Here is a 17,012-nt window from a genome sequence, read left to right as displayed (position 1 = left end):
CCACTAAAGTTTTTTTTTTTTTTTTTCAAGTTTGATGCCAAGTATATGCAGCCCGCAGCAGGCATCTTGCGCTGCCAAACGCATGCTAATAACTGGCGACTGCAAAGTCCGTGTGACCGTGGAAGGTAATGAACATCTGCAATTTTACATACTGTAAAATGGCGAACCCCACAACCGAAACCACCTCCATTCATGAAGAGGTCCTCTCTGTGGGTGGCTAAAGGTCTGGCTCCATTGGGCGGATCACCACCCTTGCCACTCTCTGGCGGATGACCTCTCCTGCTGCTCTTCCTGAAGGAGAAGCAGGGTGTGTACTGTGGAATTGGGAGAGCCAACCTTAAATACTCTGGGTCGCAGCCACACGGCAGTGACCCCAATCAGCTGGAGCTGAGACTCCTCACCTCATCACTAAACTGGAGAGTAAATGTCACCATGCCAACGGTCACCCTGCCGACAGTCACCGAGGACACTTCTCAACTGCACATCGCAAGTGAGCAAATGGATCTGTGCTCTGACTAGAATACAGGAGTCACTCCAGTGGTGGAGTTGAAATGAAAAGAATATGGAGACTTTATACTTTATACAGTACTTGTTTTTCTGCATCAAATATGACTTTGTATAACTGTTCCTTTTCCGGACAAAATTTATTCAAAATTATTAAAATGCATCGTTCAGCATTCAAACAGTAGAGCACATGTGCCCCATACCTCAGGCAAGCATCTGAAGGTCCTTCTGGCAAAACAGCTGACACACGCATTTAAACCTCGTTCGAGGAAATTATGAATTGCACTAAATCTATCACGCGCTCAGCCTTGCGGAACGCCGGCGATGCTGCCATGACGACGCAGCACAAAATCGTTCAGTTCTCCCATACCACCAACCAATAAAATAATCCCACAATACTTTGCAGCCCAGGCCTTGCGGACCATGTCTATGGAGGATGAGAGCAAAGCTGGCCTGGGCTCCTTTGTGCGTGTCTATGTGTGTGTGTGTTTGTGTGTGTGTGTGTGTGTGTGTGTGTGTTTGTGTCTCGCCCCCCCCCCTCTCTGGGGGTAATTACAGGCTCTCTCTCTCCATGGGGAGGGCGGGGTGTGCCCAGGGACCGCAACACCGCCCTCTGAATCCAGCCAGCCACGCCCACGCCAGCGCATGCCAAACCCAGACACCGTCACCGCGAAAACGCGCCAGCCTCCATCCGCACGCGGGCATCCCAGAACCCTCCGGGATGAATCACGGAACGCGGCGCAAACGTGAACGGGTAAGGCCGATTCGGCCATTGCCAGAATCCGCCCTGCGTCCCAGTTTTAAAGAGCATTTGAATCGGCATCTGCCGCATGTACGCAACCCTTCAGGAAGCAGAAGGAGAGGGGAGACGAGGGTCAGCTTCCCTCCGAGCGTCAGTCTTTGATTTATGGCTTTGTTTAGAGCGCGGCCCAGCCCACTGTAACAAGTCAGTATTTATAAACAACGTTCCTGTCCTGCTCCACTCAAAATATACACACATGCACACGCACCCTCCGGCCAAACCAAATATCCTTCGCCGGGCTGTCCTGGCATATGAAATTTGCCTCTGTTATGGCAGTTACAGACGAGTAAAAATGAACCACACCAACCGTATCACATGACAAAAGACCATTTACTGTGCGGCCAATCAGAAAGCCACTGCAAACCACATGCAAACTTTACTGAAGAGCACCAGGTTGCATAACTCGACTGGTAAAATGCAAAACGATGCTTCTGAAAACGTGTCTAACACAAGGACTCATAAATGTGCTGGACTGAACCATTTATGATATTTGAACTCTGACTGTAACAAAATGAATACACAAACATATAAAACCCAAAGAGGAACACAAAGTGCTTCCCACTTCTTTGCTATCCAAATGCCCTTTTTTGGATTGCTAATGTACTGCAGCGCATTACAAATGAAAATGTGTTTTTCTCAACTGAACTACCGCTCAGTATTTTGAGGGCAAACCAAATTCAGATTCAAATTCCGTGGCGTCAGTCAGACTCCTAGCATCCATTACAGCGTTACAAATTAACATTACAAATCTTTAAAACTGCTTTAAAATCGGTAGTGTCAGCAGTGCTCAGGGAACTCATCCTTCAAACGCATAAAACATCACATCTATTAATCAGCTATTCTGGGTACCAGCCTGACAGGACTGCGGTTACAGCAAATTACCTCAAGCACCTAAAATATTGAGCATGGATAAAGTTTTGAAGCTACACCCCATCCCTCCCCTTCCCCCCTCTCTCCTCCCTCCCTCCCTCCCTCTCTCCCTCCCACCTTCTCTCACTCTCATCCGTCTCTCTTTCTCACGAACAGTCCACCAGCTTTCCTCTTCATCAGAACATTTTACAGCAAAGAGAGAGCAGCGCATATTTTACAGACCCCTTGCTAAAGATACTTCAGTGCTGTGCTATTTTTAAAGAGCTGTCATTGTTATGTGTTTATTAGAAGAGACCAACAAAAACACACTTTTAATCACTTCAGTTAAAAAGAATACGAATGTCACAAACTTTTGTGCGTCCTTGTCACAGGCCTGACATACACTTCGCGGTGAGTTTAATCTCTTCTCGATTCCCCTGCAGAATGAGGGAGAGCCGGTCCTGCGAGCTGGGCTTGAATCCCACAGTCTGACATCGGATCTCGGCTCCTGCGTCCGGCCCGTCAGAGGAGCGACAGCTAGCCGGGGCCCAAAAATACTCAGGCACCGCACTCAGGACACAGGCTGGAGAGAGCATTTTTTGGGGTGGATCTAGCACAGAATTTGAGCTGTACCTCTGTGGTGAGTCCAAAATAAAGGACCATAATACCACCAAGCTGTGACATACATTAATAAGAAGCATTTGGGCAGAAGTGTAGTGTAGTGTATAAGGGATTACAGGTTCAAATCCCAAACGGGATACTGTCATTGAACCCTTTATCAAAAGCTACTTAACTTGAAAGCTTCAGTAAAAACACGACTGCAAATTACCTATAAAAATACGGTAAACGTGTAAATAAACTGTCAGTTGCTGTGAATAAGGTTGTCCGCTGAGAGAAAACTGCTGCAGTAATGAATGTTCAGAGCGCAATGTCAATGAGCTGTAGCACTCTGAAGTGACAGAATTGCGAGACTGCGGTGTGATGCCGCAGGTTTTGGCACCGATTTCACACAGACAGGGTGACAGAATGCCTGGCACGTCTCCAGCCCTGGCAGCTTGGCTGGCAGACAGCAGAACTCTCTTCTGCCAGGGCAGATGTGGCAGAGCGGCTCTGTCGCCGACCTTGGTAACAGCATCCTACCCGCAGGCCGAGTCCAACTGCCTCGATCCAGCCACCATTTTATCACGCCGGCCTGGACCGCTAGCTGTTCCGCAAGGGTTCGCCAAAGCTGGCGTCCGTCCCACCGAAGGAGAAGCAGAAATGCACGTTTGCGTTGGTGAGAGACGTACAGGCGTGCCGCTCTGCCTCGATTAACACGGAACACAGACCGCGGCACTGCCCTTCCCTCAGTCAGCCAAACACAGCTCTGTACAAACGCGGTCCCGTTCAGTTATTTACAGTAGCGTGTGTCACACTCCTCTTGTTCAAACTCAAACTTTATCTGCTCAGGTATGCCAGCCAGGCTACAGTAAAGCGTGGCGACCCACTGCAGCAGGGTTAGGCTTAAGTTTAGTCCCTTTACAAGCTGTAAGCGCAGCGATGACAGCGTTGTTAACCTATCAGCAACGCTGCCGGTGCGTGTAGCTCACACCGTGCCAGGCCGTATCCAGGTCGCAGCCTCACACACCTGTTAAGGCAGTAAAATAGCCCTGAGCCACTTCCTGTAGCAGTAACAAGCCGCGTCTGATCCAGCACGGTTCACTTTACTCAGACACACAAAGTACTGTGGTTTATTTTACTCAAACACACAATGACTTGTCTCATTTTTTTTACTGAGACACGCCGTAACGGGGTTCCGTTTACTCAGACGCTCAGTAACGAGGTTTCTTTTACTCGGGCGGAAGTCTGGTTGAGGCCGGACCCTTCTCACGCCGGCTGCTGTTCATCTGTAATCATTAACGGGGGTTAACCCGCACCACCCGGTCCTTCCCCTGAGAACTTCGAAACCCGCCTCTCAAACACAGCAGAAATCAATACGCCAATCTCCGCAGGGTTTGTTTGCTCGGGCGCCCGCCTTCGCACAATTTTTTTTTTCCCGCTGGCAAACGTGCCGCAGTATCGCGCATTACTGATTTCGTCCAATTATAAATTATTTATTTGCATACATGTAAATTTCACACACATGTGAATACAATTTTTTCATATGAAGGTGTCATGCATCCTTCCTGATGTCTGATCCCTCTTGCCTGCCCTGTCTGTCGAAGGAACAGTGTGGGAGGGCTGGGGGCGACTTTGGAACCCCCAGGTTATGAGAATTCTGTAGGTGTCACAAAAGGTCAAGAGTTCATCGGCCATCTTGACTTATAAAGGATAAAATCGGAGGACTCATAACTCCTCTGTGGCTGGTTGTTATATAGCCTAACAAATGCATTTTTCTTTGCCGTGAAATGCATTAAAATGTGTTTTACAGTGCCCAAAGACTTACAGCTGTATCATTTCCTGTTCAATGCTCACTTTTTCTACTAATCTCATCTTCTGAGTGAAGGGTGTATGTGTAGTGAGAGTGGCCTAGCAGGGGGACACACAGCTGTGTGCGGAGACGGACACTTCCGTCCACCAATGAGATCATTTCACCAGTCTCAACCTTGTTGAGGACTCCAGTCTGAATATTGAATAAAGTGTCGTGTTTATAACTCATACGAACATGCCGACATTGCTACATATGCACCACGCACGTAGCCAAACATGGCTCTTAAAAATAGCATCACTGACTACAGATGCTCAGAAGGCCATTTTTCCAGCAACAAGAACAGAGTATAAAAATACACACTTATGATGAGATGAAATTGTGTGAGTGGGAGTGTTGAAACTCCGTCAAATCTAGAACACTCTTCAAAAAAAGAAGTGAAAAGCAGCCAGTATGAGGTCAGCGTTAGCATACGCTCGGATCTGTTTACGACTGTAGATGCAACACCACTGTTATTTGGTAAAGTACAAAGGCTTACAGGTAACCATGACAACCGCTCACACGCTTCTGCAAAACCCCAGAAGAATAAAAATATGTAGCCTACACACTACCGACACACATCTGGCGTTTCACGCATTGCTTAATATTCGAAATTCAGATCAGCATATTTAATTAGGAGCAAAACATTTTCATATTTAATCACTGTTTTCATATTTAATTACTGTTTTTCCAAAGCCAGGAGATGCAAAATGTGTCACAAAAATAAAACGGCTCCCTAATTTCCATCTTCCAAAAATCAAATCAAGATGCAATCCATGCGAGAGCGTTTACATCGGCAGAACTTCAAAATTAAATTTACATTTTTTAAGAATAATGCACTTGCGTAGGACACCTCATACGACTCTGTTAAAAATTATGTTCACTCCTGGCTCACATCTGATTGGCCCCGGGGTGTTAGATCAGTAGCAAAAGGGTTTGATTTAGGAGCAGTTCCCACTCGGACACATGACACGATTCCTGTCTGAACACCGTTTCCAGTCCCGTCGCACCTGGACTTCCTCGTCTCAAACGAAGCAGGTGAGAACACTGTGACATCACTAAAGACTCACGTCTGTTGTCCAGCTTGCTGTTCTGTCCCAGAGGAACTGCAGGAATGTATCAAGACGCTAAAGTGCTACCAACAGCCAATGAACCGAAGCAAATACTGAACATACTTTTTTTTTTTTTTAATCTACAGATTTTGATCAGTCTTAATTTTTATGTGTCTGCTCAACATTCATAATATGAATTAAAATATTACAGATAATCACATTCAGCACAAATGCAGTGTATTAAGTTGTTATTATAAGGCTCCATTAAAATAAATGTTTGAAAAGAATTTAAATAATTGACTTCTAATTATTTAGTCCATATTAATAACGTGTACGCTTATACAGAAATACAATTTAATTCCTTCATAAGGTTGTACTGAATGTATAATTCACTTGCAGCTGTCCGCTAGTCCACCCAAAGGGGTGACTAAACAAAAAATAAATACAATGATATAAAAAGTTCCCTTAAAAATGGCAACGTGGTGGATGAAGACTGTACCCCCACGGCCCACCGCATCTGACAAAGAATCACACTTACATCGTACAAAAAATGATTCCTTACAGTAAAATCCAACTAAACCCAACTCTCTACTGCAGACTGCAAAAGCACAGGTTAGTCAATGCACTGGCATTATGGAAGCATGTCTAAATTGCAAAAATTATATATAGCTACTTAGTGCAATATAAAAACGTAATAATTACAGTGAGGGTAATATTAATATCTGCAAACCAGAAAGGTATAATTTACCCATAAAAACATTTCATCTGTAAAATATGTACATGTGATGAAAGTACTATTAAATTGAATATATTAATATCCATATAGCCCTGGGCCCCTGGGAACTGCCTTAGAATACCCAAAACCAGTTTGGAGGACCCCCTGTCCTACTGAGCTGACTGAGCGAATCCACAGCAGTCTCTCACCCAAACAAGTTTATCTTTTTACAAGCACGGAGCATTATCAGCACGCCACGGCACGCTGTGTAAACGAATCAGTTATCTTTCCACATTAACCAACCTGAGCAGGACACACTTACAGCAATGGTCTATCCTCAAATCAGATTATATTTTATACGTTCAGGCTATGTGGGAGCCACAGCAACGTACTGCACATTACTTGTATTGTACATATTTGTTTAATTCCTTCCTGAAGCACGAAATAGCTGGCCTACGTGCACATCGATTTGAGTTTTGTGTGTGTGTGTGTGTTATTTTTGAGAATTTTCATTTCAATTTGTTATATAAAAAATAATTTAGACAATGACAAAAGATTCAGAGCCGTTAATAATTTAAAAAAATCATTTTACATTTTTAATTTTAAGCACTTACAGCAGGCGCTCTTATTCAGAGCGACAGAACATCAGCCTACATTTTAAAGTGACTAGTTATGCTTGTAAACTAGGGAACATAAAACCTTGATAGTCCGGGTATCATAAGCTGCAGTTTCCATTGAACATGGGGCCATAACCGAGATAAACATGCATTTTCTCCGCGATGTAAAACTAATGGAAACCCACTAAATGCATATTAAGTTATTGGATATTCACTACTTCCCAGTGAAGAATGGAAAACACCGTGTTGGTAAGTTCAGCGATACCTGCTGTGTTGCCCGCCTGAAAGAATGCATCTCAAATTGCGATATGAATTCCCCGGAAAGCGGCGTCCTGATACACGCTTTCTAATTTAATGGAGTTAAAAGCAGTGCTTTATCGTAGGTTACAACTGCGGAGCGCGAACACTGAATTTCACGTGTTGCGGATTCATATTTGACAGTTTCTCGGACAAGAACTTTACCGACCTTTTATAACTAACCTATATTTACCACGTCTTTAATCTGTCCGGTTGTTACTGTTGTTGTGTAAATTAACATGAAGAAAAACACGTTTGTGGCAATAAGGTCACATCACGTTTGAGTGAAGGCTTATCACTGTATAAAACATTCTTGTTATGTGTTGATAAACCAGAGGTCCGCCTCCCGTGGCTACTGCTATCATGCAGTCACTTTAGATAGCCATTTCTGCATTTATTTTAAACGGATACACATTGAATAATGATATCGGCAAGCTCTTGCGTTTTCACGTGTCAAACTTCAGCAGGACGCCGTGTTTACTGGCAGAATGGCCCACAGCTGTACCGAATTCAGACCGGGGAGAAAATCCCGAGCCAACCGGTAACATATCGACATTTTGGTATTTTCCAATGCATGTACCATAGGCTATATCTAAATTATTCACGCCGGTAAAACGCATCGTCGTAGAGCAGTTAATATAGTGAAATATGAGAAGTTAAGAGACAGGTGGAATAGCGATTTCTGTACCTGTCATCGTAGCAGAAATCAGCGCCCAGGGTGTTCAGATAGAGGACCAGAGCCACGGCACTACACACCAACTCTGCAATCATTTCTCAAAAAAAGGAAAAAAATAAAGAAAGAAAATGGAAGAACAGGGGAGACAAATCAGTTGCCCCTATTTTCTTTCTTCTTTGTCAAGGTGCCTCTGCAAAAACTGAAATTCCGACTCCCCATCCTCGCAAAGTGGAGAGAGCGAACAATCCAGACATTCTCTCCCTAACCCATTTTGAGTTTGTAGAGGTCAACGGTGATCCGAAGAAGAAGACAAAATGAGCAGTATTTACAGTGCGGCTGAGCGCATTTGGACGGCTCCGCTCCCTGTGCCCAGCTGATGAATTCTGGTCACTGAATAAACGACTGATTGAGCCGCATGTGGTAAAGTCGTCTACGCGCATGCGCACGACTCCTCCAGCGCCGTGTGTTGATGCATTGTGCAAACGGCAAGATATCATTCCATATCCCGGGAGCGGTGTGTGTTTAGCTGTTTTTTCGTATTCCTTTAAACGTGACCTGCAAATCCGCTAAAAACACCTTAATGCGGAATATTGCTAGCAACATGTTAACCTATAGGCGTAGCTATTTAATTAAAGTTGGAATATTTAGAATTCCCGGTAGATTTCCGCGCGCATATTACGAGGGCGCTGGATCCTAGCAATCACGACAATCATGGGGAATCGCGGTGTAGTTTACTGAAAACGGAAAAGCGTGTTCTTTTACTGAATATTATTTGGTGCTCTACGGCCGTGAATTTAGCACAACTGCGCGCTAATCCGACCCTAATCCTCTTGAGTGCGATGTGCATTAGAGAAAATAGGCCAACAGTGATCCATTAGTATCCTCAACACAACCCTGTGGCAATTTGCACAATTGGCTAATCCCTGTGGCAGCTTTTCAGCACCTTTTCTTTTGAAATATTCTAGTTTGTAGCAGATTACATTTACATTATACATTGTTTATACATTTAAAACACAGTAAAAATAAATTAGTGAGGCATGTTTCATTATCATTTAAAATTCTAATGTGATTTTCCAGTCGCACTATTGATAGTACTGATAATATTAATGATGCAAATTGGTAGTCTCATATTTTACAGTGCATAACCACTGCAGTGGTGACATGCAGACCAGAAAGGTTTCCTTTTCTGTAAACTGAGTTTATTGTAGGTGTTGACATGCATGATCCGTTCTGCTGTGTGCCTGTTCATTCATAAACCAAGAGGCACCTGTCAGGGTCTAACTCTTATGAAATCTGTTCTTTTCTGTATTTTTAAAGTTTAAATTGCACAATAAGAGTGAATGGAGCCTGATTTGGGGATACTATTATTATTATTGTTGTTGTTGTTGTTGTTGTTGTTGGGTAGACTTTAAAAGCCTGTGTTTAAGAGATAGTAACAAAATATGTCACATGGGTGTAAAAACAGTCCATCTGAAGTGTAATAAACTTTCATTTTTAGTTCAGTAGAACTAACATGGTCAAATTATGCTGGAGAAATGACAAGAAAATATAATGTGACCAGTGAAAACTCATCTGAAAGAGTTATGCTTGATTATTACTGTTTATCACTGCCTGCACAATAAATAAAAAACTACTTCCATAAAATGTCGACAGAAAGATAATCCTCACCCAGTTTCTACATAACTGGGCTTTCCTATGGTTGATTTTTTTAGCATGGTTACATTTATAAAAGCATTAATCAATGTTTCTGAAAAGTACCGCAGGCAGCTTTACTTCATCTGAGTGATGCTGTACCAAACTTCCGGTCATAAGGCAGGGAGCCGTGCAATCTAAAACCGGTCAGCAGAGGGCTCTCACCGTGTGCAAACAACTTGCGCGGAGAGCACATACTCCCTGCTGCAGGAAGCCGTTTACTCCAACATGTTTAAAATTGCATCATGTGTGCCGAATGTTCGTTTTTAAAGCAAAACCGCTCCGGTATTAGGAGTTGAGCTGCCTCTCCTCGGTCCCTATAAGGATTTTTCCGTGTGCGTTGGAGGGAACTGGAGAGAAGAAAAGACTGGATTTCGGAGCTCTTCTGTTAGCGCAGAAACAAAGGCCGTAGCCGGGTCCAGTGCATATTGATGCAGTTCTGCTTGAATAGAAAGACCTGCTTTACCCAGGAACACATCAATGTGTCCATTCACTGAGCTGCAGCCCGCCATGAGGTAACGCATTGCAGGAATGAATTAAACTCATCAGACGACTGACCCGGACTGCAGGCAGTCGGCTCACTGAAGGAGATGTGTGTGCAAATACTGAGGAATATGTGGACCTGTGCGAGGCTCAGTTAGCACAGATTCCAGATTACATTATTATGTTAGTGTGTGTTTTGCAGTGAGCATGTCACAGAGTAATGCTGGTATGTAGGTATCTCAGTTTCCCAAATGATTTCAATCAAATATTTACTATTTTTTAAAAACCGGTTCATATTCTAATTCCTTCTTTTTTGGGGGAAAACCTTTGCAAAAATAGTTTTGAAAATGCAATAAATATTCATACAGTTTAAATTAATTACATTTTCCCATTTAATAAAATGAGGAGTGTTTAGCAGCATGAAAGTTTTATGAAAATCTAACACTAAAATTTCTGTAATGATCAAACTGCATACAGCACAGCCATCCTTTTCACTTATTTGAGGTTTGGCTGCATTTACCGAGTTTTAGGTTATGACTGCGCTTCCAATCAATTATGAAACATAACAATCACTCCCACAACCAATGAGAAGTGCTCTTTCCAAGCCAGACGTTCCACACTGCTCCCTGCTGAAGACCAGCTCTTCTATTCCGGAATGTTCAGTACACATTTCCCCACCTCAGTATTTTATTTGATTCATTAATAGTCAACATATTGGAGGTACAACAATGTGGAAAAAGAGATATAAATAAAACAGTCACATCTCTCATGCAGAACCCAAAACATTATATATCATTTGTATAACTCATTTTTTTGGACAAAGATGACATATAACAGGGTCCACCCTTAAATATTTGTCATGCTGTGTCTGGCATTGTGCTTTGGAAGACGATGGAGGAAGTCTCCTGTTGCAAGAATCTGACCAATAGCGGTGAGATGCCTGCATAATCACAGACAGATAATGCTCCAGTGTTACCCAGCACCCATCAGTCACTCCACAGTATTCCTGCCTGACCTGGAATACTGCCCATCAGGTGATATACAGCTGGAGACAGTGATGTTCATCCTGTCCATCTGCAGTGGTTAAAAAACCTAGCCAGTCAATGCAGACAGACTGCTGAAAACCACACAAACTCCAAAACATAAAACCTTAAGGTGACATTAAAATTAAAATGAAGACCAGGTGAATCCTGTTTTAAATCTGCATCGCAGGTAGCCTTGGATGTTGAGTGAAACCCAGGTGAGGGTCTACAGTTGAAGATGAGCTGTGTAGCTGGATTGTTTGGGAAAGATTAGCTGATTGGCTGCAAGGCTGTGATACAGCCAATCAGCTCATCTTTGGTGACTGGTTGGAAGTCTGTGAAAGAGGGGTTGATAGTATTAGTTTAAAATGAGAGTCATTCCTAACGTTCCAAGCATCTGATTTCAGCTCTCGCCGGGCTCCAAATCCTACCCTGTGTCCCCTGCTCATCAACAAAAAGTAATTCTGTTATTTTTCCTCTGTCCTCTCCCTCCTGCCCTCAGGGCCAGGCAGTTCAATGGATTCCTGAGATATTACATCCGGCAGATCCACCAGCCTGGCTTGGATAAGTCACGGATAAACAGCCTCCTCATCTCCGGTTCTGCACACGCACACAAACTCAGCAACCTCAGTCTCCTTAAAGTAAATCTCTGCCTGTTGAAAATATTTATGATCGTTTATTTATGACCCCTAATCTCTCAGTGATCTCTCTCTCTCTGAGTGTGCTACCTGGCCACGATGCAGATGAATTTCCACTTCCCCCTTTGTTACCTGCTCCTACAGACACCTGTGTAAGTCAGGGGAGGTCAGGAGCTACACGGTAAAACAGTCCAGCACAATGTATGATGGTATAGCATGACACAGTGTTAAAAGTGTTTGTTTTCAAATCGATATACATGCAAACAGTAAACATTATGTTTAATTGCTTGGACTATTTTAGCCCCTGACTCATCGACATCTCTTTCAGTTTAGCTTTTCCATGATGTGAGCATGTATTTATAACTGGAGATCTTTCATCTGTATTTGCAAAAACACTTGTTTTGTTATGACAGAGTTTAAACCGCTTTTGTGTGCAAACACAGTTTACAGACCCTGGTGCATTAATCACAGTACAACAGATGCGAGCAGTAATCATATATCAATCCATTCCTCACTGTTTGCAGAGGGAGAGGTTAAACTCTTTAATGAAAGACCTTGCAGCAAACACTCTTAGAGATTCTTTAAACAGGCAAAAACAAATCAACATATTTTTCCACGGTCTGACAGGAAGTGATGTAGTTCTGCGAGGAGCTGGAGCCAGTCTGTGATTTGTTTATTTGTAGATGCATCTAAAGGTCAGTTTGTGTTTGGAACCACATTTCCATCTTGTTCTTCCAAACCTAGAGGAGTGGGGGTTTGTGGGAGGAAGTCTGCAGGGGGTGGGTGCCTGGTTGGCACGGGGCATGGTTGGCATGGCGCATGGTTGGTACAGGACATGGCTGGTATGGCACATGGTTGGCACGGAGCAGCATGGCTAACTCCACTCCTTGGCTCACCATCCTCCTGCTGCCACCATAGAACCCACCAACACAGACAAGACAACAGCGACCTGGAGAGCTACAGTGAAATTCAGAGCCAAGCAGATCAGGATCCTTATGTTCTGACCATGTTACTGCTATTGTAACAATCAGTACCTGTGTAGTACCTATGTGCTGGGTACCTGTGTGTATTACGTGTGCGCAGGGTATCTTTGGATGGTACCTGTAGTACATTGGTACTGGGTATCTGTGTGCAGTACCTATGTGTAGTACCGGTGTGTATCACTTGTATATAGGCCTTCCTCAACAGAATTCAAATGCACACTATTCAACAAATTATTCAAAATAATGAAAATACTCACAACATAAATGTAACAGCTTAAGGACATATTTAATGTACGATTAGGATTATGAGCAATGCATAAGTTATGAAGCGGCTAAATTAATCTTATGAGGGTGTTTAACATGAGGTGTGTGCCATTTAAATTTCCGGTAGTAATTTATAATGTATATTTTAGCCTGAAGCAGCCATGATCAGCTCCACATTGCTTTTGGAGAAGCCATGCTTACAGTACGCGTGCCTTTAAGGTCCTGGTGCAGAACCATTCATTTTCCAAACGTGCACTTTCTTTTTTAAACCTTTCTATCTCTACACATCACTATACAATTTAGAATGAAAAGAAGTCCCTAAACAACACAGCTAAAACAAAACAGAAAGCCATTTTCTGTTTTTCATATAAAATGAAACATTCATTGATCAAAAGGAGGATTAATCTATTACATTATGCAAGTAATGAACAGATAGAAGTTCTGTATATAAAAAAACGTTCTATTAAAAACAAATAATAATAATAAATGTATTTTTGGACATTAACTCAGCGTTTGCACTTGGAAGAAGGCCAAAAATGCTGTCAGTTTTTGGCAGCTGAAGCGGACCGTTTTTTTTTTTTAAGAAGGTAAGAGTGCGTGTGAATGGATGAGGATGTCTGGTGGAGAGGAACGTGATTCCAGCCCCTCCCCTCCGCTGATGAGCCTGAGAGCGAAGTGCGGAGAGAAGAGTCGCTGTTCCCAGGGAGGAGTTATTCTTAGGCATCGGAGCGACTCCGGTCCATCTCACGGCATCCTGCATCTTTTCCTTTTTTTTTTTTTACAAACGGAACGCGCAATCAGGAAGTCGCGGAAGTTGTTTACGGGGCGCTGGCGCTGGCGTGTGCGCGAAAGAGCTGGTACACACCAGGTCACGTGACACGGTGAAGCGCCGCGACACGATCTCTGTCCTAAAACAGAACAGAAACATCTTGCAGAGCTTCATCACAGCAGGCCTTATTATTCACACTCCCGCTCTCACAAGCGGCAAGCTGTTGACCCTCACACCCGTCCAGCATAAATCAGAGAAGGACAGCACAAATCAGAGTCCATTACTGGAGGACAGGGCCCAAAGAGGCAATCAGATTCCAATGTACTGCAGGGCAGGGACTATAGGGGCCAATCAGAGCCCTTGTTGCTGCAGGACAAAGGCCAATCAGTGCCCATGATACTGTAGGACATACATGTACTTGTATGTCTCTGATAGACAACATGCGACTTTAAAAATGATCCCGGTTCTTCAGGAGTGCTTTTAAAGAGCCAAAACATTTCAGCCGCTGGAGTGAGCGTTCACATGGACTCAGACACATAACTCGCGTTGGAAGAATCACGTCGCTCGTAAACCGATGCTCATTGCGCAATGATATTTAACGGTCGGGGAGGAATGCGTTCGCGGAGAACGTGCGTGCTGCTGGGGAGAGATAGTGCCCCACGCGGGCGCATAAACACTGAGCTCTGCGGAGGGGGGGGCAGGTGTGCTGAAGATCGCAGCCAGGAGGGCTCGCAGGAAGCTTTATGAGCGATGCGTTTATGGTTTGGAAAATTATCCCGGCCAGCAGCTTTCTCTCCCGGACCCGAGCCCGCGTTATGGATCTAACAGCCATTTAACATGAGACCTTGGACTAACTCAGACTCAGCCCAAATGCTCAGACTCAGCTCAAATGCTTAGACTCAGCCCAGATGCTCAGACTCAGCACAGATGCTCAGATTTAACCCAAGCACTTAAATTCAGCTCAAATGCTCATATTCAGCCCAAGCGCTCAGACTCAGCCCAAATGCTCAGATTCAGCCCAAGCGCTCGCAGTCAGCCCAAACACTCATATTCAGTCCAAACACTGCGAAACAGCCCAAACATTCAGACTCATGTCAAAGATCAGGCTCAGCCAAAACGCTCAGACTTAGCCCAGTTCCACAGATTCAGCCCAAGTGCTCAGACTCAGCCCAAATGCTCAGATTCAACCCAAGTGCTCAGACTCAGCCCAAATGCTCAGATTCAGCCCAAGCACTTCGATTTAGCCCAAATGCTCATATTCAGCTCAAGTGCTCAGACTCAGCCCAAACACTCAGATTCAACCCAAGTGCTCAGACTCAGCCCAAGAACTCAGATTTAGCCCAAGCACTTCGATTTAGCCCAAATGCTCATATTCAGCCCAAGTGCTTGGAGTCAGCCCAAACACTCAGATTCAGCCCAAGTACTCAGACTCAGCCCAAACACTCAGATTCAGCCCAAGCGCTCAGGCTCAGCCCAAATGCCCATATTCAGCCCAAACGCTTGGATTCAGCCATGCATCTCCGCCATTCAACTTTGAGTCGAAGGTCACAAAAGCCACAGAGAGGCCACGCACATTGTGACATCATAGCGGTGCACTTACAATTCCACTGCTGTAAGATCCCAGGGAAAACTATTTTACTCTCAAACTTTCCATGACAACATGACCACTCCATACAAATACCCTTTTTTGCCAAATTGGAAGCAAATGTGGCTCTGGGATTGTGATGACAAGACAGGAGGGAGAGAGAGTGGGAGGGAGAGGGAGGGGGAGGGAGAGAGAGAGGAAGGGAGGGAGAGAGAAGGGGTGAAAATGTCATATTTCCCTGAGATTGTGGTCTCTCCTTTAGATTATATCTGTAATATTGCATTTATTCTTCAAAATAGAGAAAAGAGGGGAAGTGTGATTACTGAGTGATTATGGGAAAAATTATCATGAATATTTTGAAGAATGAATAGAATATTCATGATCATTTTTCCCATAATCACTCAGTGATGGTTTATTTCCCCCCCTCTCTCTATTTTGAAGAATAAATGCAATATTATTTGTAAATATAATAAAACATAGGTAGAATAGTTTCTCAATCAAGTGCTCAATCTGAGCGACAATCTAAGGGAAATACAAAAATCCAACTCAGAGACTGGAATACCAAAGACTGAAGTGAACATTTTATTATTGATTTTGGAAGGATTTTAATATTATATGATATATTGCAACTGACAAACAGCACACCAGCCCAGTACAGTATATACCCATGTGCAATATTTCTACATCTACGCTGCTGCCATGTGTAATATAAACATTTAAATGTCTATTTTACTGAATAGCCATGAAGACCAAGCTGTGCAAAAAGGCATGTAATGTGAAAACATTTCTGTGGCTCTTATAAGTGCATGTAACCGCTGTCCCTAGACATCACACAGAGTGATCTATGGCTGTAATTCCACCATGCAGTGATTACACTGCACTCCTGATTATAAGTTAACCCAGCGTGTATGTGTGTGCGTACGCGAGCGCACGTGTGTGTGTGTGTGTCTACGCTGAACATTTGTGCGTATGCGTGTATGTGTTTCTGCCCTGTGAGAATGTGTGTGTGTGTGTGTGTATGTGTTGAAACTGAGAATTTCTGTGTGTCTGCACTTTGAGTACTGTACGTGTGTGTGTGTGTGTGTGTGTGTTTACTCTGTGAGCATGTGTGTACACTGTTTGTGTGTGCGTGTATGTGTGCATGTGTGAGAAGTGCGATTTTCCTCTTGGCAAAGAACCAGTTGCTCCTGAGGAACAATTTCATCTTTTTACACATGAAATGGTGCATCGGTGCAAAGAGTGTTGTATTTCTGGGTTCATATGAAATCATTTTAAATGAGAATTGCTGAGAAACCCCCATCAGACTTCATTGGCGTGAGGTCACAACATTCCTGAGTTTGCCTGGAGTCTGTGCTTACGGTTCCTGTTTCCTCATAGCCTTCCTGATGCAGAGGAATTCATCTCATACCTTTGCTGAGCCAGAACCACCTGAATCCAGCCCACTGCCGAACCACCTGAATCCAGTCAATGGCAGCCTGCAGCCCTCGGCCCCAACCGCCCAATCGTGATGCCAAGACCTGCAACAGGGCTAAGACACAGTTGCACCACGTGATACATAGGCTTGAAAAACAAAAATGCTCCCATTCTCTTTCAAAACCTGGCGAGGGCCATAACGAGG

General features: G+C 43.8%; 1 protein-coding gene and 1 long non-coding RNA gene across 2 annotated transcripts in view; one reads left to right on the top strand and one right to left on the bottom strand.

Annotated features, from left to right (window-relative positions):
• The window catches only part of tmtc2b (transmembrane O-mannosyltransferase targeting cadherins 2b), a 65,227-nt gene extending 56,720 nt beyond the window's left edge, over window positions 1-8,507 (bottom strand). Inside the window, exon 1 of the mRNA XM_064344500.1 lies at window positions 7,971-8,507. Coding sequence (XP_064200570.1) covers window positions 7,971-8,053 — 83 coding nt within the window. The 5' untranslated portion in view covers window positions 8,054-8,507. The remainder of the gene's footprint in view (window positions 1-7,970) is intronic.
• A 1,279-nt stretch (window positions 8,508-9,786) lies between these two features.
• On the top strand, window positions 9,787-11,820 carry LOC135258621 (uncharacterized). Its single transcript, XR_010331043.1, has 2 exons — window positions 9,787-10,165; window positions 11,658-11,820. It is a non-coding gene; the product is annotated as an uncharacterized LOC135258621 (long non-coding RNA).
• The last annotated feature ends 5,192 nt before the right edge of the window (window positions 11,821-17,012 follow it).

Source organism: Anguilla rostrata, chromosome 7 (genome assembly GCF_018555375.3).
Source record: "Anguilla rostrata isolate EN2019 chromosome 7, ASM1855537v3, whole genome shotgun sequence".
NCBI classification, from domain to species: Eukaryota; Metazoa; Chordata; class Actinopteri; order Anguilliformes; family Anguillidae; genus Anguilla; species Anguilla rostrata.
This window is presented reverse-complemented; position numbering and strand designations above follow the sequence as displayed.